Below are 26,983 nucleotides of genomic sequence, written 5' to 3' on the forward strand. Positions count from 1 at the left end.
GGATCAACTCATATCTTGGTAATATCTGCTGCAGCTTTCATATCATATTGTTGATTCCCTAATATGGCTGGGAATACGGGACATGATAAATGAGTTCAGGAAGAAAAGGCTGAAGCTGAGACCTGTCACATATTTGAGAGGTTCCTATAGTTCTCCTCCAGATGTGCCTTATGGGTATATATGGAGCCCTCACCTAGTTCCCAAACCAAAAGGTTATTTTATTTATATATTCTTTAGTATGATAAATTTCTTTGTCTTGATCCTATAGGAGAACATTTCATTCATTGTGACAATTATTTGTTGGATTGATGATTGAGAGATATGATGCCGAAGGACTAATTTCAAGATTGTTTGCTTTTGTTTATCTTGTCTTCTTTTTTTCCCATCAGCTTTTAAGTTTCTTGACTTATTATTTATGAACTATATAGAAAATTTTAAGGCAGTTGTATATATAGGAGTTGTTTAATGGAGTTGATTATCTGTACGTATTCGTGCAACATGTAGTTTTCTTGTGTTTTATGTTTACTTAGCTTTTTCCTACTATTGATTAATAAGACAAACTTTATATCCTAATGGATAGTGTAAAATTTTGTCAAACATAGGTCAGCTTTTTGTTTGAGTACATTATCTGAGTCCTAACTCCTAAGAGAGTGATCATTTCTGTATTCATCTAAAAATGTTGCCATCTGACTAGCACCTACCAGGGCAGTCTACCAACCTGATTGATGGTGACATGCTTGATATGTCTTCCTCTGTCTGAAGTCCATAAATTGACTACTTGTCACTGCTTAGGAACTTAATTCGTTTGGGTGGTTCAATTTAACTTATATCACCTAAATAGTTTGTTCTTAATAACTTTTCTTTAATTTTGCTTTTGATAATCTGAAGTATACCAGAAGAGCATGTTCTACTGCTCTAAATTGTTTGGAGATGAGACTTCTTCTCTCTCCCCCTACTTTCTTCTCGTTGTTCTTAGTTGACTATGCTTTGTCCCTTTTTCTCTTTGGTTTTTCTGTCAACTCCATACGGTTGACAGACTGCCATTTGACTAGCACCCGCCAGGGCTGTCTACCACCCTGATTCAGTGACATGCTCGATATGTCTGCCTCTGTCTTGAGTTCCAGAAATTGAATAACTTATCACTGCTTAGGAATTTAATTGTTTTGGTGGTCTGATTTAGCTTATATCACCTAAGTAGTTTGTTCTTAATCATTTCTCTTTAATTTTGCTCTCGATAAGTTGAAATATACTAGAACAGCTTGTTCTGCAGCTCTAAATGGTTGGGAGATGAGACTTTTCTTCTCTTCCCTACTTTCTTCTTCTTGTTCTTAGTTGACTACACTTTGTGTCATTTTCTATTTCATTTTTCTGTCAACTTCATACAGTTACCTTTTTTAACCTTATTTTCTGATCTCATATAGGTTAATAACACACACACACGAAGTGGAAACTCTATTCTCTCTCTCTTTCTATAAAAGATGGGAAGAATGTGGCTGCTGAATTTTACCATCTTTTGCTCCCTTTTCTGTTAGTAGTTGGCTTGATGTTATTTTATCTCGCTGCCGCTACTCTTGTGTTGGGTTTTTTGTCTTTCCTTTTCCTTTCGTTTCTATTTGTCTTGCATGCGGTTTATGAAATTGTCTGTCTATTGTTTCTTCTTTCATTAAATAATGTTGATTTTCTTTATTTCTCTTATGACATCTCGGCTTCATTAGTTGCTGAAGAATCCAAGTTGCTGATTAATGCTTGAGGGAAAGGAGTTGCTCGAGGAATTAGACAACTTAAGATTTTTTTTTGTTGGTGCTTGTATTTTGCAGGAATTCTTATATAGATTAAGGATTTTTTTGGTTATCTTTGTTATTTATATTAGTTAGTGTTTGCTATTTTCCAAGTATTACTGAGTTAGGAATATATTTGGTATTCTGCATTAAATACAGTCTAGATTGTTGCTTATAATTACTTATGTTTTTTGAGATTTCAGTATGTTTTGGAATACGATTTTTTTTTTGGGTACATGCGGTCTTGGGCAACATAATGGGAGGTACTCATCTCCCATCCCTTAAATCCCACCCCGCCCTCCCAAGGTTTGAACCTAAGACCTTCAAGTCGGAGTCTCAAGTTCTGACCAGTGGGTTGCCTTGAGATTTTACGATGTTGAGTTTAAGATTTCGCTGCTCTATTAATTCTCTTTGGTTTTCTCTCCATTGATCTTCTATTCCTCCTCTTATTTCTCATTCCTTCCTTTTCTGTTATTCCATCATGGTCCATATTGTCCTTTTGCTTCATCTGTTTCTAAAAGTTACAACTCTAGCTTTATTTTGTTCAATCATGCTTTTTATGTCACATTGAACATTTAGAAGGAAGAATATTTTATTCCTATTCTTGGTAGACTTATTATCTAGACTATTTTGGCCTTGTTTACTTTATCCTATCCTGTTGGTTTTTTTTTTTATTATAACCATCTTTAGGTTTTTTGAACTCAGACTTTTAGTTCAAGATCCTTTTTATTCCATGATTTTGTCTGTTATATTCTGCCCTAGATATTCGTTTTATAATTGATACAATTGCCATCTACTAAAAATTGTACCAGTAGCTTCCTCACAGGAGGCTCATTTACTGATGTTGCCTTGGTTATCTCTTATAAATTCTTCAAGCACCATGATAGTGCTGATCAATTTGGAAGGCATATTACCAAAAGGAAGCAGTGATACATGATCAAGTTTTGGATGATATATTGATACTATTGTTTGAAAGGAGAAATAAATCAGTCAATGGTAGTACCAAGCATATGTGTCGTACAGTTGATTCTTTTTTGGTTACGTATTCTTTTTGTTCTTCTGTTACTTTTTATGCTTGAGGACTGTTATTTTATGATACTATTGAAAGTCTTGATATCTTGGAACATTTATAGTTTACCTTTCTAAATTTTCCTTTCCTTTTGCACACTGTGCTAACTCAAAATTTCTGAAAGAAAGTGGTCATGCATGTTGTTGTTGGCATTGCCATTTGAAGGATTTATTTCTGATATGGTATAGATTTTTCTTCTGCAGACTGGGGACCAAAGATTGATGTTGTTGGCTTTTGTTTCCTTGACCTTGCATCTAGTTATGAGCCACCAGATTCACTTGTTGAATGGCTAGAAGGTGATAAAAAGCCTATCTATATTGGTTTCGGTAGTCTTGTGAGTTTTCTTCTACAAGTCTTCCCATCTTTTGGTTATTTATTATCGTGAAAGATTGTAATGGTTTATTTTTCTTGTACAATTTTGACTTTTTTTTTTTTATCGAACTCTGTCTCTAAAACTAGTTTTCATGAATAAATGTGCTTCTCTATTTCATTACCTTATGATTTTATTGATAATTTTAATAATTAGAATTGTTTATGTGGTATTAACTTTACTCTCTCCAGAGAATTTAGTGCATTTAACTCTTTCTATGTCATTTTAGTGTAAAAAAAGAATTTATTATTGCCTTCATTAAACCACTCATTCTGTTTCTTTATCATGTTCTGTTAATCTAGAATTAAATTGCTCTAACTGCTTTTAATTTTTAACAGCCTGTTCAGGAACCAGAAAGGATGACCCAGATAATAGTGCAAGCTCTAGAAAAAACTGGACAAAGGGGCATCATTAACAAAGGCTGGGGTGGTCTTGGCAATTGTAATTTTCACTTGCTCTCTTCTCATATTTCCTTCGTTAGATGTTTAGTTTTGGTCACTGTATGGAGTGTATAGCACTTAATTTTCTTTTGTCCAGTGGCAGAACAAAAGGACTTTGTGTACTTACTGGACAATTGCCCCCATGACTGGCTATTCTCACGATGTATGGCTGTGGTAAGTTGTAAATGTAAAACTTATAGCTTCTACAGCGGTTGAAAATTATCTGTTCATATTTTATATTTGATGTCACTTTCATGCAAGTGCTAGATATTTATGAGCAAAGCATTTGGTGAATCATGATATGTACATATGTTTTATATGGGGATAGTGTGTTATATGTCTCAAACAATTGCTCTATTTAGAACCTTTAAACCAGTGGGTCGTTAAGCTCTTTAGCCTCGGAGTGTTTGTTTTGTTGATTTGTTTTTGCTTTAATGTTTTTGCATAAAGTGTTATTGTCTTCAATTCCCTATATTCTATTGTCGTGGCAACAATAGGAGGGGTGGTAGTTTCATTTGAAGCCTTTTATAAGGAGAAAAGGCCACCATCAAAGTATTTCATTTCATTATATTTGCTTAGTCACTTGCTGAACGCACCATTATTATGTCCTGAAGTTGAATTATTTAAGGGTTGTTCAGTGGAATATTATGAAACTGGTTTGTAATTGGAATGGTTGTCTCCCTTGTTCCTTTTAATACTATGGGTGTTGAATTGTGTTCCTTCTGATGGTCCCCAAGTGGATTGCCTGATGACATTACCTCAATAACACTTTTTGTTAGTCTTAACTTTTTTGACTGCTAACTGCCAGATGAGACTTGCTGAGTTGTTCTTTCACCATCTCTCGATAAATTCAACCTGACTTGGACTTTTTCCCACTCAAATATTCATTTTTCCTATTCATGCTCCCACTCTCCTCAAATCCCATTACATTTTGTTTCTTCCTACTTTTTTTTTTTCATTTTATCTCTGTAAATTTCTCTTTGCTAAAATTGTCATTACTTTATTTTTCTAAAATTTTTAATACGTGTTTTAGTTAACAGAAATTTGTTTTTAATTATCTTTATCCACCCATGTTGGTGGTCTACAATGGGTGAATATTGATGAAATGGGTCGATGAGATGCTTCATAAGCTACACAGTTATCTCCTTTTTACTTTTCTCTGTTAAATGTTTTGAAAATGATGAATGAGGCTGAACAGTAAAGCTCTATTTTGGCTGTATGAGTCTATTTATAAGTAATTGGAAATGTGATGAACCGTGTCCTTGAATGTTTTCCCCAGGTTCATCATGGTGGAGCTGGAACTACTGCAGCTGGTCTCAAAGCTGCGGTAACCTGCTGTTCCCAAGATTATATTCCTTTGATCATTTCTCCAACTTTTTAAAGTCATCTTTACTCTTGTATTCAGTGTCCAACAACCATTGTACCTTTCTTCGGAGACCAGCCTTTCTGGGGCGAGAGAGTGCATTCCAGAGGAGTAGGTCCTGCACCCATCCCTGTTGAGGAGTTCTCACTTGAGAAGCTGGTTGCTGCAATAAAATTTATGCTGATCCTGAGGTATGATGAATTCCCTACAGAAATAAACTTTGAAACTGCATTCGTCATATATTATGAACTTTCCTTATATTAACCAGTTTTGGTTTAGGCATTAAGCTTTATATTAACTTACTCATAACTTTTAGTTATTAACTGTAAAAGAATGGCAGCCAGTGGTAAGTTTCTATTCTTGCTTCTTTTGAGGTTTTGGGAGGTTGACCCATTATGCGATTGTTTTTGCTTATAGTACCTTGAGGTCATGGGATTAAGTTTCAAAAAGAGTCTCTCTACAAAGCCAGGGTTTATGGCTACAGCTTTGTTCTGCCCTGAATAATTGTGGTGCCTTTTAGCAAAATTACCAGATTGCTTTACACAGAAACCATATTGCCCTCCTTTAATTACTTGCTTTTTGCCTCAATGGAAAGCAGAAAAACTAATGTCAGCATACAACAATAAAAATATATTTGAAGGATTAAACATTTAGAATGACATAAATCAAGAATGCCTTCATTACAATATATTGTCATGCTTTAAGTTTTCCCATGTAATCTACAGGCTCACCTTGAGGTTTAACCAAATATAATATTGTTTTTTGTTGTTTGTTTTACTTTATAGCAAAATAATTACAAAAAGAAAATAGTAAAGTTGATGGCAAAATGGAATGCAAAATCTGAGAAAACTTTTCCTTTTCCTTTCTAATAATGAGTGACAAAAGCTGTTATTTAACAGAGGAAAGTGTTCGAACTTTAGGCAAGAAGAGACATTTCCCAGCCAGCAAAAGAAAATGGGAAATTTTGTTTTTAAAAAAAAACTTACTTAATTGGCGCTTAGTGAGAGGAAATATGAATATATTTGCTTAAGTATTTCCACGGTGTAAGTGGCCTGAGAGTAGTACTTGGTATACTTACTTTTTTGAATGTTGTGCTGAAGATGTTAAACACAAATTGGTTTCATGCAGGTGAAGAGGCGTGCTGTGGAGTTAGCAGAGGCCATGGCAGGTGAGGATGGAGTAGCAGGTGCAGTCAATGCCTTCTATAAACATTTTCCTGGCAAAAAGTCCAAGGATGAAACCAAGGCAGCCCCAACTCCTTCAGGAGTATTTTCTATAACACGTTGTTTTGGTCGCACATAAGGTAATTTTCAAGCTTCTTCAGAAATGTTGTTGTAATTGAGTGAAGCTACCAAGCACAGTTACTTTCTAACTACCGGCATTCAGCACAAATGGAGCTTGGATTTCCTTTAATGGAGTGAATGATTTGCTTTTGTTGCAGAATTGCATAGCATCTTTGGTATTTCCTTCCTTGGATGATTTGCAAATTACAAGCTTTTTCTGTCGTTGCTCCAGATCGGTCAAATGCTTAGCCGGTAGTAACCTCTAGATGGTGAAAATGCATGCAATGAGGGTATTTACGTATGTGAAAAAGTTTCCTTCCAATCCAAACTTATTTGAATAAGAATGCTACTTTATATGGTGATGTTGTGATCTCGGTGATTAAATGCCAGTGTCTTGAGACTTGTTAGTTGACAAAATTTTCGGTTTTTCCTCGTATAAAAATATGTTTGGTTGTAAAAAAAAATCAATATTACATTATAATTTCAACTTTATGTAAGTTGTTTAAGGATACAAATTATTTTAAAATATTTTACAAACAACTGTATATATTGAGTTTTTCTATTTTATGATAAATAATATGATTTTTTACTTTTACTATTATAAATTTAGGTTAAGATTTTAAAAATGTTGATTTCAATTTTACAGTGAATTTTACTTATTTACAATAAATTATAATCAATTATATGCATATTCTTTACTTTCCATTATATTTATTGTAAGTGAAGCAAATATAATTTTATTTATTCCATTCATTTAACAAAGAAGATAAAAATAATTTACCTTCTTTATTTTATACTTGTTTTTGTTCAATTTTACATACGATTAAGAACTAGTGAATTAAGTCATATCTTATCTATTATAATAAATATATTTTGCTATTGACATGTGATTTCTTTGTTTCCATATCAAATTAAACTACAAATATGATAATAATTAAGATTATCATTAATTATTATACTATATAACATAAATTATTTTTTTAAAAAAATAAAATTTAACTTACAGTATAGTAATATTGACAGAGGTGCGTGCAAGTATAAATATTTTAACAAAAATAGGGAAATAGTAATAGTGCTGAGTTTTCTTTTTGGCCATATAAGACCGACAGTTGAATGTTATGAAATGAAATAACCTTTTGGGTTCCAAGGACAGTGGCTGCCAACTAGACAGCTTCATTCTTCACTAGAGCAATTCAATCTGCAATCAAAAGGCATTTCATCAACCGTCAGTCTATAAATTGCAAGTTTACCATTATGGATGAAATAAAGTAGACAAACGAAAACTTATGAAATTAGAACAAGTACTTGATTACCATCGGATTTCAATTGAAGGAAAATGAGCCTGTCTCTTAGGCACCAGCTTGGGCAACTAATTGGTAACCTCAGTCGCTTCAGAATGTCCAACATTCTATGATCATAAGAAACAACATATTGAAAGGTACAACCAATTAGATATGCAGTCAAAGACACCAAGTTACATTTTGTAATAATTTTCATTATTAAATAGAAGACATTAAAAGCTTTATGTCTATAGCTTCAGAGGGCAGAATTATAGCAAAGGCAATCATTTTCATTTTGTAATAATTAGTAGGCTGATGAAAACTAGAAAAACATAGGGAAATCCTTTAAAATGATGCATACCATTTCTTCGAACAGCTGTTTTATTGTAGTTTTAAGGTCGCCTTCCCACCTTCCTTTTTCTTCCTCCTCTGTCATTTGCACTTGCTTCAGTTTTGGTGCGCTTAAATCTGCTTGACAGAAAATCTTCATTTTTGGGCACCCTCTCACAATCACCTTTCGCAAGATTGGGAATTCAAAGTTGTGATCCCCTAAGCAAAAGCTTGCTAGACTTGGTAGACAACTTAGTTGCAAATACTTCAGTCGGGTGAAAACAATGCCACCTTCCATTTCATCACCCCCACATGCTATGATTTCCTCTATTATCTCACAATCAGTTATGCTCATTCTCTCCAGTAGCACCAAGCTCTTAGCCGTTGAGCATGCTATTAAATTTATGAATCCATGACATTTTGAAACTTCCAGATTGGTTAAATTTTCGAAAGACACCAAAGATGGCACTAGAGTCTTTAATTTGCCACATTCCAGCACTTCAAGAATTCTCAGGTTATAGAAAATTGGTATGGGTTGGAACCCTTCCTCCCAGAGATGTGTTAGCTCTGGAAGTTTAGACAACCTCAATTCATTTAACCGAGTGAGTGCGGATGCATGTCTTTCCTCATCACTGAGTTCTTCAGACTGGAATATTTGATAGAAGGAAGCATCACTCAGAACTAGCTTTTCAAGATTTGGTAATGACTGGATGAAGCAATATGGAAGAACAGTTGATTCCTCAGGAATGCATATGAGCTCAAGAACTTTCAGTTTCCTGAAACATTCTATTGAAAGTACTTGGCTGTGCCATGTCCCTTTCACAGTATCGGTCTGCTTCAATCTTAATTCCTCTAAGATAGGGAAAGTAACCTGAATGATTAACATGTGTTAAACAAAAACCAAGAGTTGTAATTGGTTAAATTATAAAAGAAAAAGAGTTTTATAAGTTTTGTATTCGTACCTCATCGACCCAAAACAAAGGCTGTTGATTCGAGATTTCAACCTGACTCTCTGTATGTGTTTCTCCAAAGCAAGGGCATTCTGCAGCAATGTTGGCCATTCTGTGGCAAATGTAGTCATTTTTGGACAGTCCGCTATCCTAATTATGCCCAGCCTTGGAAATTGAACAGCTCGACTTCCCAAATAAACACTTGTCAAGTTAGAACATGACTCAATTTCTACGGAGTAGAGGTCGGGGAATGTGAACTTATCTGTCGTTGCTTCCTCCTCAACTCCCTGATCCATGATGACTGCTTCCATCGAGGGGCATTCTTTTACTAGTAAATAGGATAATTGCTTGAGGCTCAAAGCCAGGGAGGGGGTAAAAATGTATTTCAAGTTGCTACAATTACAAACTCCTATACGGGTAAGGCTGTTGAAGTCCAAAATTTCTTGAGGGTTTCTATTCCATATTTCCATCAACTCAGGTGATGCGTCTCAGAATTTCAAACCCTACAGGCCATGGTATCCAGCCTAACAAACCCGATGTATTGCAATAGTTATATATGGTAAAACATAACATTATTTATTTAATTACAAATACAAATAATAATGATAAACATCCTTCATTAATTATTGAATTAATATCTTTTTAATTTCTAAAACAATGAAAGAAAGCAATATTTCAATCAGAAAAGTAAAATTGAGCAGTAGTTGGATCACCAATAAACAATTACGCAAAGGAAGAAACCTTTAACTTTCCATACATTTTCCAGGCACCAATAAACAATCACGCAGAGGAAGAAACCTTTTACTTTCCATACATTTTCCAGCCTGGACAAAACCATACTAGCTTGTTTGAGTCCACTGAAATTGTTATAAAATTTGGGAAAATAAAAAAATTAAGAACAAAAAAGGAAGATTGACTTTGAAAGTTGAAAAACCTTTCTTAAAGGTTATTTATATCTTTAGTGAAAATATTTCTACGGACAAATTTTTTATATCATTTAACGAAAATATTTGTTTTTCCATAATACAACTCTTTCTAAACAAAATATAATTTTTTATGAAAAATTAAAGATGTTCGATATATAAAACTTTTTAATTTATAAAACTTTACGGTTACTAAATAGACTCTTAAATATTAGATTTTCCTTTAAATTTACGTTTGTTTTAAATTTAAATTAAATGTAAGATTGGTGTGGGCAAGAGAAGTGTAGACTTACAAGAGATTTTGCTGCACAATAAGCCATTGGCAGCATGCTATCATTTCCCAAACCTGTACAAAAACAAAAGCCTTAACCCGGGAGACTTGACATCAACAAAATCCTTAGCCTATCAACCAGTCCTATAAAACAAAAAAATCAACCATTCATAACTTCCCGAAGCCAGGATCACTCCAAACAACATCAGTAAAAAAGAAAACAAATCAACATAACCACTGCAGTGCTCCAAATCCTAGCTAAAAGTGGGCCATCAATTGACACCCCTTGCAAATTCGACAAAACCCTTCTTTCCTGACATTGCTTTGCTCCACGAGCCCAGTTTCAATGAGTAGAAAACCAACAGCCAAAGCATGAATCGGCACCAGAAAACATCAAAAGCAGCCCCTACTGCAATAAAAGTACAATATGGTCGAAAATTTTTTATTGATGAAAATGGTCATATTTTTTTTATGTTTAAATCATCATTTTATATATTTCAATCATTAATATTACCAAATTTTAATTATATATAATTATAATATTAATTATTTTTAATATATAATTATCTTTCATTTATAATTGTTTTTATACTTAAGCAATTATTCCGTACCTTAAAAATATTTGTATAAATGCTAATGAATTTAAAAATGTAAAAGCATATTGAATTCCTTGAGTTTTTGTTTTATTTAAAGCAAGAAACTGTTAGCACAATTCATCTCACCTGCCTATGCGCTTACTTTATATTTAAAATCTTGTTATCAAGGATTGAGATTTGATCTTATAGGTTTAGTTTTCGAATCTTTTAAATGAGACACAAAATTTTCAATTTGTAGTTCAAATCTCTATGTTCTAAAAAATAAAGAACAATTTGATTTTGATTTGTTGGTTCTTCTCTCCTGCTAACATCCCATTACTTAATTTAATCATACGCTGGACGAAGACTTGCTAATTCATTCTTATACGAAGAGGAAAATGAGGACTTGTTATAATAAGACTTAAAACATTGTGCAATAGATGTACACAATGCCGAGACTGGTCAAGTTCCACATAAAGGATACCAGATTATAGATAGTCTCTAGATCGATATTCATGCAAAGTCAAACAATTCTTTTAAGAAAACGTGAATTGGGATATTCAACGAGGGGACTTGAGAAAATTGGGCATGGCGAAACCCCAACGTAGCTTCGTCTACGCGGAGAGAGTGTATGTCCTCGGGACAGTAATCCTCTAGGATACAGCTAGTTGTTGCAACTTGCTAATAATTTATATAGCTATCTTCAGCAGGCTTGTTAAGTTTCCCCTTACATTTCTCTTTTCACACATTGATACTTATACGTTACGTTTCAATAAGAAAGATTTAATTGACCAAAGAATTTCATTTAGTAAGATACTTTTTTAATTATAAAGCAGAAATTATATTTGAAGTCAAACATTTTTTCCATATATATATAATATAGTAATAGATCTTGCTAAATAAATCGTAAACAAATCAATAAAAAATTAAATTATATTTATACATGATGAGATTTAAATCTAAAATATAAATAAAATCTTTTCATAAGTATTCAAATTGAGTACGCAATTGATAAATAATACTTAACATCTTGAGATATTGTTGTGCTCGAAAGTTTTTTATCTATTCTTATCCTGAGATGAATGATATAAATTTTATAAAACATTACAAATGAAAAGTTTTGTATATATAAGAAATTGTTAACAAATTTTCGTTCTTAAAAATAATTTTAATGCTTTGCATTTTCTCTAAAATATACTTTGTTGTTCTCATATTTTTTATCTTAATTTGATTTTAATGAAGTTGAGTAGGGATATCAATGGGTAAGGTATTTATTAATTTTGAGATATTTGAACCTGAATCTAAACCTAATTAATAAATGGAATACCCGAATTTTATAATTACTAAATATTTTTTAAATTTATTATCCTAATTCGAACCGTAATACATACCTACTATCTGATAATTACCAAATCAATTTAAAAATCTGATTATGTAAAAAAATTATTAAAATATTTTTTATAGGTACCCGAACTCGAATTTGTACCCATATCTATATACAATAATATTTTCCATCCACATTCCATATAATTTACTAATAATTAAATTTATAAAAGCACATAAATAATAAAGTTTAAATTTAAATAATCAAAAACAAATATCTTAAATATCAATTTAAATAACTAAAAATAAATATTCAAATAACAACTTAAACAACATTATAAGTTTACAATAAGCCAACAACATTACAATTTTAATTAACTACATGGATTTGTCTTTAATTACATGAAATTAAAAACAAATATCTAGGTTATAAAATTTTTTTAATCTCATAGCTTCTCTTTAGGTATATATATTATAATTAATAATTTTATAAAGTATAATTTTTGTAAAGTTAACCCAAAATAAAAAGTAAAATATTTGTATTTAAAGTATGTATACTAAAAGTATATAAAATAATAATAATAATTATTATAATCATTATAAATTAACACAATATATAAAGTATATATATTAAAAGATATTATAAGTTAATTAATAATCATAATTTTATGAATTAATTTAATTAATAATATAAGTTTATCTTTAATTATATAAAATTTTTAAAAAAACATAATCAGGTTCAGGAATCAAGTGTCCAAGGGGTAATAACTGAACCCAACATGGGTAGTGAAATTACTACTTGAACCCATCCCAAACCCGATTAGAGGTACCTTAATCTTGTATAACCGGGCTAAGTACTTGCGAGTACTATATAACAGGATATCTATTGCTATCTTTAAAGCTGAGAGATAAAATTTAACTTTTTAAAATTTTATATTAATTAAAATTTTAAATTTTAAATGAATATTTCATAAGTTTAACATCAAAAGGTAAATATAAATAGAAGTAGTATTAAATGTTAAAAAAGAAAACAGAGAATAAATTTTTGAGGTTTGAGAATCGAGAGATTTAAAAACAAGATGGATAAATAAAAAAGAAAAAAAACCTATTATTTATTTGTATTTATCATTAAATCATTATTACGACCAAAAGTGCCATTTTAATCTCATGATAAGTTAAATTGTTGAGCAAAACCATGCGGTTTCTATATAATAAAGGTAAAATTAATTTGCAGGAAGTTCACAATATTTAAAATTTTTTTCCAATATTTATAACATATTTAAAAGATTCAACCCCGTATCAGTTTTAGAAGGTATTTAAAAAGATTGAACAACATTTTTAAAAGAGATCTGACATTGTTTATGTAGACTGTAGAGGTATGAATTTTGCGCAGACCGCATACATGAGTGTTTTATATTTAACCTGTGGGCCATGCATGAGTCATACTCTAATTATAGTAGTGTAAAAGATTATCATTTAATACAAACAACATGCTGATAGTTGAAGTCAATAGACTATAAAATAATTTTCTCTTTTCATTGATATCTCTTTAAGAGAATTTCGATAGATTCTGTAATTAATTTGACAAAGTTTTGGAAATGCTTTATTGGAGATTAATGAAAATTATAAACATCATCTGCAGGTTTATAAAATTTTCACTTATTCATTTAATAAAATAAAATTTTAATAAATTAATATTTTTATTTAATTATATAAAATATTAATAAATTAATATAAGATCTAAATGAACACGCATATCAATTTTATAAATTGTATTATGGAATTTAAAAACTTCAATGCTAGTATATATAATAATCCATATATCAATCCATATGTTTTTAGAATTATTATTCTACAAACCTATGACGCTTTGATATTTTAGTCTAAAAGCTCTCACAATTAGCACTTAAAGTTGAAAAAATTTACATTTTTAAATATTATAATGTATGTTTTTTTATTAACCTATAAAAGAAATTAAAATATATTAACAAAAAAGTTAGTAGAATAATTACAATTTTTTAAAATGTAGTTTAAAATTGATTTTATGTCGGTTCAAGAATCGATCTTATGATTCGATTTTTTGGATCTAAATCGAGTAAGTATTTAAAATTGTAAATCATTCTAAAAGATTGGTTTTAAAAGTTTTAAATTTTGAATGATTTTGAATAGTAAATTAAGTCTTATGAGCACTTTAAAATTGATCCAAGACAATTTATGGATGATTTTGGACCGTTTATCACATCCACTTAGTTCCTTAACTTCGTCAATTGTCCATAATTGTTTTTATTTAGTTTGACGTGTAGGCCTGTAATTTTGATAATGTAATTTGATAATTATTAATTTACATAAAATGTTAAAATTTTGATGCGGATCTAGTCTGAATTTAAAATAAAATTCAAATAAAATATTAAAATATAAATAATTTTATATAATATTAAAAATTTAAAATTTTATTAAAAACTTGTCAACTATTCAAATTTAATGTTAAAAAAATGTTACACAGGTGACAAGTCGAGCACGACTCCGACCTTCACTTAGTAACTCAATCTTAGCTAGACAAGCTCTTTTCTCCACCATTAGAACAAGATCTTCTTTAGTCTTATTTGGTTTTGTTTGTGTTGACAAATTTTTGATCGATATCATGTTGAATTTATTTCCCAGTTTGATGATTATTTATTTATTCTTTAGTTCTGAGGATTGGAGTAAACAATTTTCAAATATGATCCTGATTTTTGCATATATTTTATTTTATTTTTAATTTTCAATTTTAATAAGCTTTTGACTTCCACATAGGACATTTAATAATGACACTGGCTTTGGGAAATACTGCCAAACATAATCATCTTGTAGAAATATAAAAAATTTTGGTCAAATTTTCGTTTTTCAGTCGAAAGAATTCGATCTAGTTCAGACATCGAGTTTGACAGCTCACCCCAGCTCAAGCCGGTTCCTTTACGTTGACTTTTTTTTTTAATTCCTTTTTTGGAGTTCTGACCATGCATGAAAATATGCTTTGCTCATTGATTTTCAAAACTCTTACAAATGCTTCAACGTTTGCGGCTGTTGTCTTCTCTAACTTGGTTTGATTTTCTTTCCCTTTTGTGGGTTTGGTACTTTTCCATTTGCTGCTTCTGCATGCCTCTTGCATTCCTCAAAAGCCAGAACCTTTCCTTTTGATTCTCTGTCATCACATTAACCAATTCTACACTTTCTCGTTAGCTCTCTGATTGCTAAGAGAGATGGCGAGTGAGTGAAAACCCTTTTTAATTTCTCACCATTTTGATTATTTGATTTAAGTCATTTGGTGTCATCGTTGCTTGGTTGCTGTTTTTCATTAATATTTTCCCTTTTTGAGTCTGCCCTGCTGTTGGTTCCTACTGAAAAAAAAAAAAAAGAGAAGAGGAAGCAAGGAACCAAAGAAAGAAAGAGAACACAGAAAGAATGGAAGCTGCTATTGCTACTGGTGGCGCTGGCAACCTGGTTGCTGAAGTTGTCAAATACATAGCCCCTCAATTTAAACGTCCTATAAGTTACATATTTCTCCATAGGAGAAAGGTTGAGAATTTTGAGGAAAAGGTTGAGATGTTAACAGAAAGACGGGAGAGAGTGCAGAATGCTGTTGATGTTGCTGAAAGGAACATGGAGATAATAGAAAAGGATGTCCAAAATTGGCTTATTAGAGTGAACAGGATAATCAATGAAGAGGTGAAGGACGTGAAGGATCTCGAAGACAAAGCCAAGAGCAAATGTTTTGTTGGCTTGTGTCCTAACTTCAGGTCTCGTTACCTGCTAAGCAAGAAAGCAGGAGAAGGTTCCAACACTATTGATGAACTCCTCCGGCAAGGTGAATTTAACAGGGTATCATTCCCTGCTGCTCCACCAGACATAGTGGCTGCCTCTGCCAAAGAGTTTGAGGCCTTTGATTCAAGAAAGAACGTTTTTGATGAGATCGTGGAGGCTTTGAAAGATGCCAGTATCAACCTGGTAGGGGTCTATGGGATGGGTGGTGTTGGCAAGACCACCCTAGTCAAAGAAGTTGCCAGACAAGTCAAAGAGGATAAGTTATTTGATTCGGTGGTTATGGCAGCTGTAACTCAGACACCTGACATTCAGAAAATTCAAAACCAAATTGCAGATATATTGGGTTTGAAGTTCGACGAGCAGAGCATGACTGGAAGAGCATGTCGGTTGTCTGAAAGGTTGAAGAAAGAGAAGAAGATTCTTGTTGTTTTAGATGACATTTGGGCGAGGCTAGATCTGGAAGAAGTTGGAATTCCTCTTGGAGATCAACAGAAGGGATGCAAGATACTACTGACGTCAAGAGATCAAGATGTACTATTTAATGGGATGGATGCTAAGAAAACTTTTGCAATCGGTGTTTTGGAAGAAAGTGAAGCTTGGGACCTCTTTAAAAAGATGGCAGGGGACAGTGTTGAGAATCTTGAGTTGCGGTCTACAGCAATTAAGGTAGCACAAAAATGTGCTGGATTGCCGGTCGCCATTACCACAGTTGCCAGGTCTTTAAGAAGCAAGGGTTTATTTGCATGGAATGATGCTCTGAGAAAACTACAGAGGCCTTCCCCTACAAACTTCACAGGGATACCAGCACATGTATACTCAGCTATAGAGTTGAGTTACAGTCATTTAGAAAGTGAGGAACTCAAACAGACTTTCTTGCTTTGCAGTCTACTGGGTCACCATGTTGCCATTCAAGACTTGTTGAAATTTACCATGGGTTTGGGTTTACTTAATGGTGTTGGCACAGTAGAAGAAGCACGAGATAGACTGTTGACATTGGTGAGCAACCTCAAAACTTCTTGTCTATTACTTGATAGCTTCACCTGTGATCGCTTTGATATGCATGACCTTATTTCGGATGTTGCCTTAGCAATTGCCTCAAGGAACAACCATGTGTTTGTATTAAAAAATGAGGATGTTCTGAAAGATTGGCCTGATGAAGATACTATGAAAATGTGCAGTAGCATTAGTTTGTGTTATGCTAGTATTAATGAGCTTCCTGATGAGTTGAAATGTCCTCAACTTGCTTTCTTCCATATGGGTAGCAAGGATGCTTCTGTAAGAATACCAGCTAACTTTTTTAAGGAAACAAAAGATCTTAAAGTCCTAGATTTAACTGACATGCATCTTCCCTCCTTACCTTCGTCAATTTTTCTCTTAACAAATCTTCGTACACTATGCCTAGATTTCTGTGCGCTAGGAGATATAGCCATCATTGGAGAGCTCAAGGATTTAAAAGTTCTCAGCCTTATAGGATCTGATATTGAAAGACTACCGAGGGAAATTGCACGGTTGACACAGTTAAGGTTATTAGATCTTCATGATTGCACCAAACTCAAAGTAATCCCTCCGAATGTCTTGTCAAGTTTGTCCAGATTAGAAGAATTATACATGGGTAACAGTTTTGTCCAATGGGAAGTGGAGGGACATGCCAATCAAAGAAGCAATGCTAGTCTTGCAGAATTGAAATCTTTGTCTCGTTTGACCACTTTAGAGGTTCATATTCCTGATGCCAAGATTATGCCAAGGGACTTGTTTTTTGAAAAGTTGGAAAGATACAACATCTTTTTAGGAGATAAGTGGAATTGGTTTGATACAAATGAATACTCGAGAACTCTGAACCTCCAGCTAGATTCAGGCATTGATGATTTGGATCTTGGAACTAAAATGTTGTTGAAGAAAACTGAAGATCTACACCTACATGAAATGAAAGGTGTCAAGGTTGGGCTGAATGAGTTGGAAGATGGGGAAGGTTTTCCACATTTGAAAAATCTCCATATCCAAAATGGTTTGGAGATTCGATATATCATTAATGACGATGATGCTGTTGATAAAGTTGAGTTTCTTCAACTACGGTCATTGACACTTCAGGATCTACCACAACTTATAAGCTTTTGCTCGGGAAACAGAAGAGGCTTAACTTCCATATCTCCACTGGAATTTCCACTTTTCAATGAAAAGGTATTTATTTATCCTCTTTTAGTAAATGGCATTTGTTGGTCTTATTTCTGACAATATTTAGATTATTCATGTCAAACAATGTTCTCAAAATTAAATTTAAATCCCACATTATTTTTGGTAAGTGCCCCTTATATTGTTATAAAGCCAATATATAAGTTGTAGAATTAATTTGCTCGGCATGAGTTACTCAACTAGATTTCCCGTAATTCTTTAGAAAATTGTGTTCTATACTTATTCTCTTTTTAAATTTATATGTGAGAGTTTAGCTTAAGCGGTAAGATGTGTGAGGGTTTGACTACAGATCTTTTGTTCAAGAATTTCTTCCCTAGTCTAGTTTTGAATAGGTTAATCTTAAGATAAGATTAATATTACTCTAATGTAGTAAACTAACTTAAAAGATTGAGACAACAAGAATTGACTAGATAACCAATTGATTTTATTATAGTAGGCAAAAATTCATTTGTAGTTCGAATAAGTTACTTAAGAAATAAACTGGAAACTTGGGGATCCAACTGAATTTGACTGATAGTCATTTTCTTTCTTTCCTTCCTTTTTCCCCCCTTTACCCTTTTTGTTTTTGATCAGATCATCAGTTTCTCTATATGCTATTTGATGTGTAAAGAAAACAAGTGTTGAGAAATTTTAAGATTGACAATGTTTGAAACATTTTGTTTACAATCCCTTTGCATGAAGTTGAAGCAGTTATCTGAATCTGGATCCTCTATAGTTTGTCGGCTAAACATGGTTTTTTTTTTGTTAAAATTATTTTTAATTGAGTGGGAAGGAAGGAGGCCTGGTTGATGTTGAGATTTAGACCAATTTCAGCCAAAAACCAATGATTTCTAACACTAACTCATTGTAACTCAATTGCTATTAAAGACACTGAATGAGAATGGGTAGTAATTTCTGCTCAGTGGTGCACAAGTTGGAATGGCAGGCATCATTACTTCTTTTTCATCATAGTGTGTTATGTAATTATATATACACAAAAAGAAGAATTTCAATTCTTTTTTGTTTAATTTCTTTTTTATCCTTTAGTTGAAATAAGAAGGTAAGATTTTTTACAGAAAAAAATTACTTGTGTGCAGGTGGTGTTTCCATGCTTGGAAAACCTGCGGTTGTCCTCAATTAACGTCGAACAGATATGGCACAATCAGCTCTCTGAAATATCTTATTGCATTCAGAATCTGACAAGCTTGATCATTGAAGGTTGTGGCAAGTTAAAACGCCTATTGTCCTCTTCTATGATTAGAAGTCTAGAGCATCTCAAAAGCTTTGAGATAAGTGACTGCAAGTGCTTAAGAGAGATAATATTCACAGAGGATATAGAAGAAGAAAACAATTCTATGGTTTTATTTCCTCGGTTAAACTCTCTTAAAATAAAGAGTATGCAACATCTTATTGGGTTTTGCTCAGAAAATCATAGTATTGAGTTCCCATCCTTGAAGCTATTGGAGATAGAGCACTGTCCTCAGTTTAAGGGATTCATGTACAAATCTACAATGGAGGACAACCAACGTTGCTCTACACAAGCTCTCTTTGATGAAACGGTAGATTACTGTTAATGTTTTTTTCTCTACTTATGTTCTCTTTGTCTTGATTTCGGCCTGGATTGTAGGAAGTATAACTTTTATTATCTTTTCACTCTTTAATGGCATGTACTACACACAGGTTGCATTTCCCAGTTTGGAGAAAATGACGATTTCCCACTTAAGAAATATGAAGATGATATGGCACAGCCAACTCTTTGCAAGTTCCTTTTGCAAACTGGAAGAAATGAGAGTTGAACACTGCAATGAGTTGCTGACCGTTTTTCCATCTAACATATTGGGAACATTCCAACAACTTCGAACTCTGAAAATATCCAGTTGTGGTTCACTAGAAGAAGTATTTGACCTTCAAAGGTTAAATATGGAAGAAGCACAGGTTGTAACCACTCAATTAAGAGAATTGGATATTGTTCATTTACCAAAATTGAAGCAGATTTGGAATAATGATCCCCAAGGAATTTTAACCTTTCAAAATCTATGCATAGTATATGTTTGGGATTGTTGGAATCTGAAGACTGTGTTTCCACCCTCCGTTGCTAGTGTTCTTCCTCAACTTAAAGATCTTAAAATATATAGCAGTGGGGTGGAGGAGATTGTTTCGAAGGAGGAAGGATCGGAAGTGGCTATTACTTTTGAGTTTCATCAAGTATCCTCCCTTGTTCTTTGGAACCTACCAAAACTAAAATGTTTCTACCCAGGAAAGCATACAACAAAGTGGCCAACGTTAAAGAAGTTGATAACCTATCATTGCAATGACATAATGATACTCAGTACAGAACAGCGGAACATGCAAGAAATGAATGGCGGCTATCAACTTGAATCCCCAATCCAACCACCACTTTTCTTGGTTGAAAAGGTATGAAATAATTTATCCTTTTTTTCTAAATATTCAAATGTAAGTTCTCACCATAATTTTGGAAAAACTATAACAATTTCACATAATGATTTATACAAAATTATCAAGGGAATATTGTCATTCTTGTACTTTAACTGTTTAATTCAATTAATTGGTACTTTCTTAATTTTAAACTTAAATTTAATTAGTAAGTACTTTAATTTTTTGTTTATTAAGTTCTCCCCTACTATATCTACTCATTCTCAAGTCTCATCTCCATCTCCTGAAAATATAAAAGAAAAAAGGAACGTTATTAACCGCCTTCTTTTAATTTTTCTTTCATTTTCTCATCCCATGCTCCAATAGAAGAAATTTTCTCTAGTTATTTATCCTTTTATTTCATTTTTTGGCAATTATATTTTCTTTCATAACATTGCATGCATTGATTGACTAATGGAATTTATATGAAGCGGTATTTCGAAAGTTGTCCAATTGTTTGCATCATTTTCACGCACTTTAATATTCCCAATATAGATCAATATATTACATTGCTTTGTTCTGTCCATAATATTTTCAATTGGATAGTGAAAATACGAAATATCATTAAACAAAGTAAAGTTTGAAATGTAATTCTGATTTGTCTAAAGAATTGCATGACCTCTCTTTTCAGCATTTATGTGATGGACTTTTTTGGTGTGTGTGCGTGTTTTCAGGTCATCCCTAAACTTAAAGAATTGTCATTAAACTGTGATGACATTACAATGATGTGTGATAGTCAGTTTTCAAGAAGCCTTTTTCCTGGAGTAGAAGTCCTTAAGTTGCTCTGCTACCATGATGAAAATGCTATTTTTCCAATTTCTTTCGTTGAAAGATTCCAAAATCTAGAAAGGCTTGAGGTGGTTTGTTGTAAATTCAAAGAAATATTCTCTTCTGAAGGAGATATAGGTTTGGAGAGACGTGCTGGGACACTTTCACAAGTTAGAACCTTAAAATTGGATGGTCTTGATAATCTTCTACATATATGGAAGCAAGATTCACGACTAGACCACATTCTTCTAAACCTTGAGACTCTTGAAGTTCACAACTGTAGGGGTCTGATTGGCTTAGGATTGTCGCAGTCATCTTTTCAAAATCTCAAGACCTTGGATGTGTGGCAGTGCAATGCAATGATAAATTTAGTTACATCCTTAGCAGTCCAAAGTCTGGTGCGACTTGAAAAAATGAGTATAAGAGAGTGCCTTTCAATGAAAGAAATTGTTGGAGATCCGGGAGATGAAGAAACTTATGACATTGTTTTCAGTAATCTGAAATGTTTGGAACTTCAACATTTACCAAATCTTACAAGCTTTTGTTCAGGCAATCACACATTTGAGTTCCCATCTTTGGAACAAGTAATTGTGACCCAGTGTCCCGAATTGAAGATTTTTTGTCATGGAGTTCTAAATGTCCCACTGCTGAGAAGAGTCCAAAAAACAAACGAAGATGATAAAGGACCTTGGGTTGGTGATCTCAACAGCACCGTCCAACAGCTTTACACAGAACAGGTACTTGTCAATATACCAACTGTTATTCATCTCTAATATTATTTGTCTTGTAAGGCTCTTGTAATTAATCTTTCTATTGCTCGGTGTTGTTTTGAAAACCATTGGTGCTTGCTCATGTTCTTTTAATTGTTTAGCTTTACTTTAGGGTTTTTTCGGTTTTTATTTCTTTGTTGTTATGATATTTATTCTTGTAATATAATAAGCGGTGTAATAATTTGAATTTTGTAGGTTGGATTCCAAGGAATGGAGTATTGCGTACTTTCCGAGTTTTCTAAGTCAATGGAGATATGGAATGAGAATCTTCCTGGTGTTTTAGACTTCAAAAATCTTAAGAGTTTGGAAGTCTATGGATGTAATAGATTGAAGTACATTTTTACCTTTTCCATGGCTTTGGATCTTCAGCAACTCAAAGAGATAAAGGTTAAAGATTGCCTCATGATGGAGCACATTATTACACATGATGGAGAGGAAGCAGCGACATTGACAATCATGCTCCCTTGGCTTCAGTTCGTAACTCTTGAGTCATGTTCAAACTTGACAAGTTTTTATTCAGGAATTAATACATTGGAATGTCCATCTCTGAAAGAAATTATTCTAGTTGACTGTCCAAAGACATTTGCATTTGCATCCACAATTTCCAGAGAGCAAGGGCCTGAGAAATTTGACAGAGGAAATATGAAAAGGAATGGAAAGGGAATCCCCAATGACACTGTTGCACCCTTTTTCAGTGATAAGGTCAGTCTTTTTTATTTGTACAGTGATAATTTTTGAAGTTTTGAATATTTAGCTTTGTAGTTGTGGTTATTGAGAGAACAACAACATTTAATCAACACTAGAATAAAGTTTATTAGAAATACTGAAGCTGCAATAGCCCAATGACCTGTTTTGGGATGCAAATAAATTAGTCTTATAAAAAACAAACCCAAACTTTTCAAATATTGAAGCAGCTTCATGATTATGGTTCAATCTCGCTAAACATCCATAGAAGAGAATAGTTCATGGTTCTGTCCTATCAATAACAACACAGAGTCCTAACCCTTAATACATTCACAGCTTTGGTCCCAGAACCAATTTAGTCATAGTGCTGATCATCGCTGTTTCTCATTATTTGCATGCCAATGCTTTGGAATCTTCTTTTTTTGTTGGATAATTAAATATTTATTTTAATCTCCAAAGGTTGTAGCTAACTTGCTACAATGGACTGGCTAATACCCCAGTTCCTAAATTAAACTTTGTTTATAGGCTCTTCTTGCCTTAATGCTCAGGAAACATGTCACATTGCTTTCCTTTAATTAAAGAACAGAATGTTGTTCATGCAATGAGGATTGCGCTTGCAGGTATTGTGTCCCCACTTGGAGTACGTGCGATTGTGTTCAATTAAAATTCAAAAAATATGGCACGATCAACTACAAGTAACATCTTCTAATCTTCAGAATTTAAAGACTTTGATTGTGGAGGGTTGTCACAGTTTGAAATATCTATTTCTACCTGCCATGGCAAAAGCATTTTTGCAACTCAGGGACCTTTATATTATTAATTGTCAGAATGTGGAGGAAGTAATCATAGTAGAAGGATTAACAGAAACAGAAAGGATATCACAAATGTTTTTTCCCAAACTAGAATTACTGGAGCTCAGAGGCCTACCCAAACTTGTGAGATTCTGCCATGGAAATTACTTTGTCTTCCCTTTCTTGAGAACACTATGGATAACGGACTGTCCTGAATTGAATACTTTAATTTCCGATTCTTTAATTGGAGGTCAACCTCAGATGGCTCAAAAGGAGGAAGGAAACAAGTCAGAGGTTGATACTTTATCCTTCTTCAATGAAAAGGTGATTTCTTTTTTTTGCTTTTTTGCCATATATGAGTTTTAATTTTCTTCTAGTATTCTTGTATATTCTTGTATCTAGCTTTTCTTACTTCTATTAATTTCACCTTTCATAGCAGTAGTATATTTAATAAGATTTCATACTGGTTACTTTGCCAACACTTTTGTGTATATTATCTAAGTGTGATTTATTTTCCCATGTTAACATGAGTAAATAAATTCTGCAGGTTGCATTCCCTAGAATAAAAGAATTGAGAATTACAGGCATGGGGAACTGGAGAAAGATTTGGCAGGACAAACTCACTGTGGATTCATTTTGTGAACTAAATTTCCTTTTAGTGAAAAATTGTGAAAGACTTTTGAATATTTTTCCGTTTGACATGATGGAAAGACTTGACAAACTAAAAGAACTGCATATATGGAACTGTGCTTCATTAGAAGAAATAATTGGAGCTCATGAGCTCAATTCCTATGAATCACATGTGATTAATGCTACTCAATCAACCATCATGTTTGTACTTCCTAAAGTAACATTCCTTGGACTTTCTACACTTCCCAAATTGAAGTGTTTCTACTCCAAGATCCATACTACAGAATGGCCGTCATTAATAGAATTGCAAGTGATTGGATGCAGCAAAGTAAAGATATTTGCTGGGGAGTATCTGAACTTGCAAGAAGTGCAAAGAGAGAGCCAACTTGAAATCTCTACTCAACAACCCTTGTTTTGGGTCAGTAAGGTATGAACACCGTAAATATTTAGCTTGTACTGATGAATTTTCAGTGTTACATTTTGCATGGTCCTTTGTGTCAGGGTCAATCTACACCACTTTTCCTTTTTTTTTTTCTCTTGTTATTTCACAAATATCCATTGCATCAGTATGCTGAAGTGTAGCTGTTCTCCTTTTTTTATTTTTATCATAAACATTTGGAGATTTAGACCTTTAGATGGTTCATTGGGATTGTAAGTATATTCTACATCCTTTTCCAGTTTGAACCTTTGCTTTTGTTTATGTATTGTTAATTTCTCAGGATACGTTCCCCAATCTTGAAGTATTAATTCTCGAGCAGAATGACATTATGAAGGAGATATGGCTTGGACAACTTCCAACACAATATTTTAGCAAACTGAGAGCGCTTGAGCTCATAAGCTTTCCTTACAATGCAGTTACTGTCCCAGATTGTTTCATTCAGTCATTACCAAATCTTGCAAAGCTTGTTGTTAGTGAAGCTTCCTTTAATGAAATATTTCAATGTGAAGGACATGAGGGTGTGGGAGAACATGCAAAAGCACTTGCTTTGTTGAGTGAACTAAGGCTATCAGAACTTCCTGAACTGACATGTCTCTGGAAGGAAGAAACACCACTTGGAGATGCTTTTTATAACCTGAGAACTCTAGAGGTGATGGGATGTGGAAGATTAAAGAATTTAGTGCCATCCTCTGTGTATTTTGAAAATTTGACAACTTTGGAAGTATCGAAATGCCATGGATTTATAACTTTGATAGCACTCCCAACCGCTAAAAGCATGGTGCATCTCGCAAGAATGAGTATTACTGATTGCCCAATGATGGAAGAAGTCGTAGCTTGTGCAAGTGAAGTGAGGGATGGCATCATTTTCTCCCAACTGAAGTATTTGGAACTTGGTAGTCTTCCGAGCCTATCAAGCTTCTGCTCAGGGAATTGTTCCTTTCTATTCCCTTCCTTGGAAAATGTCACCGTCAGACACTGTTCAAATATGAAGATTTTCTCTCAAGGAGAGTTGAGCACACCCAATATGCAGAGAGTTCAATTTGCTGAAGATGAAGAGCGTTGGGATGGAAATCTAAACACCACTATGGAACAGATCTTCATACAAATGGTATGCCTTCTTTCAGCATATCTTACTTCTTTTTTTCCTCTCCCCACCCTATTAAAGCCTTGATCTGAGTAGTTGGAGCTTGCTCAAATGTAATTGCTTCTTGTGTTACAACATGCCACTAGCTATAGAATGTCTAAGAATGTAACTGAAAAATATCCTTTTTCCTTTCAAAAGTAATTTATCAGTTTTGTTCACGCATTTAACGGGGATCTGAAAACTTGTGGCAGACTCTCATTTAGACATGCATAAATGCATTTTATCTGACAATAAAACTACCCAGATGAAGTAGAGAGAAGATAAATTTTATGACATTGCAGAAACTAGAACATTAACCTTTATTCTATTGAAACCAAAGCAAAATTTGTATAGACCTGAGAGTTGAGCCTGCCTGATTGGAAGTAATCTTATTTATTTTTCAGCAGTAGTTGACAAAATAAGAGTTATGTCAAACCTGTTTATAGAATTATCTTAAAATGGGCAGTTCTTGTAACAATTGCTTTCTTGTTTGTTGTGATGTTATATTTACAGAATGTCTCCAATTCTAAAGAAGAGGAAGGTTGTTCCTCACACCCCAAGTTCAATCAAGGCAATGCTTCTATGTTTTTGTGAGACACTGAAGCTCATGTTTTTTAGAACTTCCATTGGGTCAGATGGGAAGAGGGTATTCTTTTGAAAAACGTTATTTGACTGCTCTAGCTATGTGCTCATATTGTTACAAATGCTTTATAGATGGTTCTGGCACTTTTTGATCGCTGGACGAATGGTTAACACTTCCCATTATGTCATGGTGCCAGGAAAATATTTCCCTTCCCAAAGACAATGTATTTGAAGTTTTGCTATTTGTGCAAGTCTGTATTGATTTCTAGGTAAATTACAGCACTTGAATCTAATTAGCTTAAAGATATCTTCTACAAGTCTGTAAATGTAGACACCTATATCTGTTTTGTTCTAAGAAAGAGCCTGCACTTTTGATGAACTTATCCAACAATGCGAATTTAACTGAGTATCATATCCTGATGTTCCACAAGGCACAGTGACTGCATCTCTTAAAAATTTTGAGGCCTGCGAATCAAGAAAGCCAGTTTTTGACAGGATCATGGAGGCTTTGGAAGATTCTACCATCAGCATGATAGGGGTGTGTGGGATGGGAGGTGAGCAAGACCACACTAGTCAAGGAAGTTGCAAGCTGAGGAGGTTGAGATATTTGATTCGGTGGTAGGGAAGCTTTAACTCAGATTCCTGATATTCTGAATGTTCAGGACCAAATTGCAGAGTTATTGGGTTTAAAGCTGGAAGAAAAGCTTACAGTAGTAAGAGTACAATGGAAAAATCTCATCGCTCAACTCCTGTTAACAAAGCAGTGCATCTAAGTAGCAGTCAAAGAACTCAACCAGCAGCTCACCAAAGCCATCTGATGCAGCAGAAGTCTGCTGTG

At 33.4% G+C, this 26,983-nt stretch overlaps 3 protein-coding genes across 5 annotated transcripts in view; 2 read left to right on the top strand and 1 right to left on the bottom strand.

Moving 5' to 3' along the window:
• LOC110414589 (sterol 3-beta-glucosyltransferase UGT80A2-like) overlaps positions 1-6,818 on the top strand; it is a 13,078-nt gene extending 6,260 nt beyond the window's left edge. Inside the window, 9 exon segments of the mRNA XM_021425836.2 lie at positions 35-212; positions 3,051-3,181; positions 3,556-3,658; positions 3,755-3,831; positions 4,937-4,984; positions 5,063-5,201; positions 5,204-5,211; positions 6,149-6,323; positions 6,462-6,818. Coding sequence (XP_021281511.1) covers positions 35-212; positions 3,051-3,181; positions 3,556-3,658; positions 3,755-3,831; positions 4,937-4,984; positions 5,063-5,201; positions 5,204-5,211; positions 6,149-6,322 — 858 coding nt within the window. The 3' untranslated portion in view covers position 6,323; positions 6,462-6,818.
• Positions 6,819-7,672: 854 nt separating this feature from the next.
• On the bottom strand, positions 7,673-8,974 carry LOC110414847 (putative disease resistance protein At1g61310). Its single transcript, XM_021426258.2, has 3 exons — positions 8,876-8,974; positions 7,945-8,784; positions 7,673-7,711 (listed from the first exon to the last, which is right to left on the bottom strand). Exons 1-3 carry the CDS (start codon positions 8,972-8,974, stop codon positions 7,673-7,675), a joined length of 978 nt encoding a protein of 325 aa, XP_021281933.2.
• Positions 8,975-15,075: 6,101 nt separating this feature from the next.
• LOC110414744 (uncharacterized) lies at positions 15,076-26,718 on the top strand. Of its 3 annotated transcripts, none has more exons than XM_021426137.2 (11): positions 15,076-17,934; positions 19,023-19,484; positions 19,606-20,340; positions 21,033-21,863; positions 22,092-22,598; positions 23,201-23,695; positions 23,919-24,428; positions 24,721-25,548; positions 26,077-26,153; positions 26,343-26,414; positions 26,583-26,718. In XM_021426137.2, the coding sequence occupies exons 1-11, from the start codon at positions 15,397-15,399 to the stop codon at positions 26,596-26,598; spliced, it is 7,071 nt and encodes a 2,356-aa protein (XP_021281812.1). In that variant the 5' UTR covers positions 15,076-15,396; the 3' UTR covers positions 26,599-26,718. The 3 variants fall into 3 exon arrangements, with proteins under 3 accessions (XP_021281812.1, XP_021281811.1, XP_021281813.1); XM_021426136.2 differs by having other exon boundaries at positions 26,577-26,714; XM_021426138.2 differs by having other exon boundaries at positions 26,077-26,134; positions 26,577-26,714.
• The last annotated feature ends 265 nt before the right edge of the window (positions 26,719-26,983 follow it).

Source organism: Theobroma umbraticum, unplaced genomic scaffold (genome assembly GCF_002168275.2).
Source record: "Theobroma umbraticum cultivar Fairchild unplaced genomic scaffold, ASM216827v3 scaffold_147.0, whole genome shotgun sequence".
Lineage (NCBI taxonomy): Eukaryota > Viridiplantae > Streptophyta > Magnoliopsida > Malvales > Malvaceae > Theobroma > Theobroma umbraticum.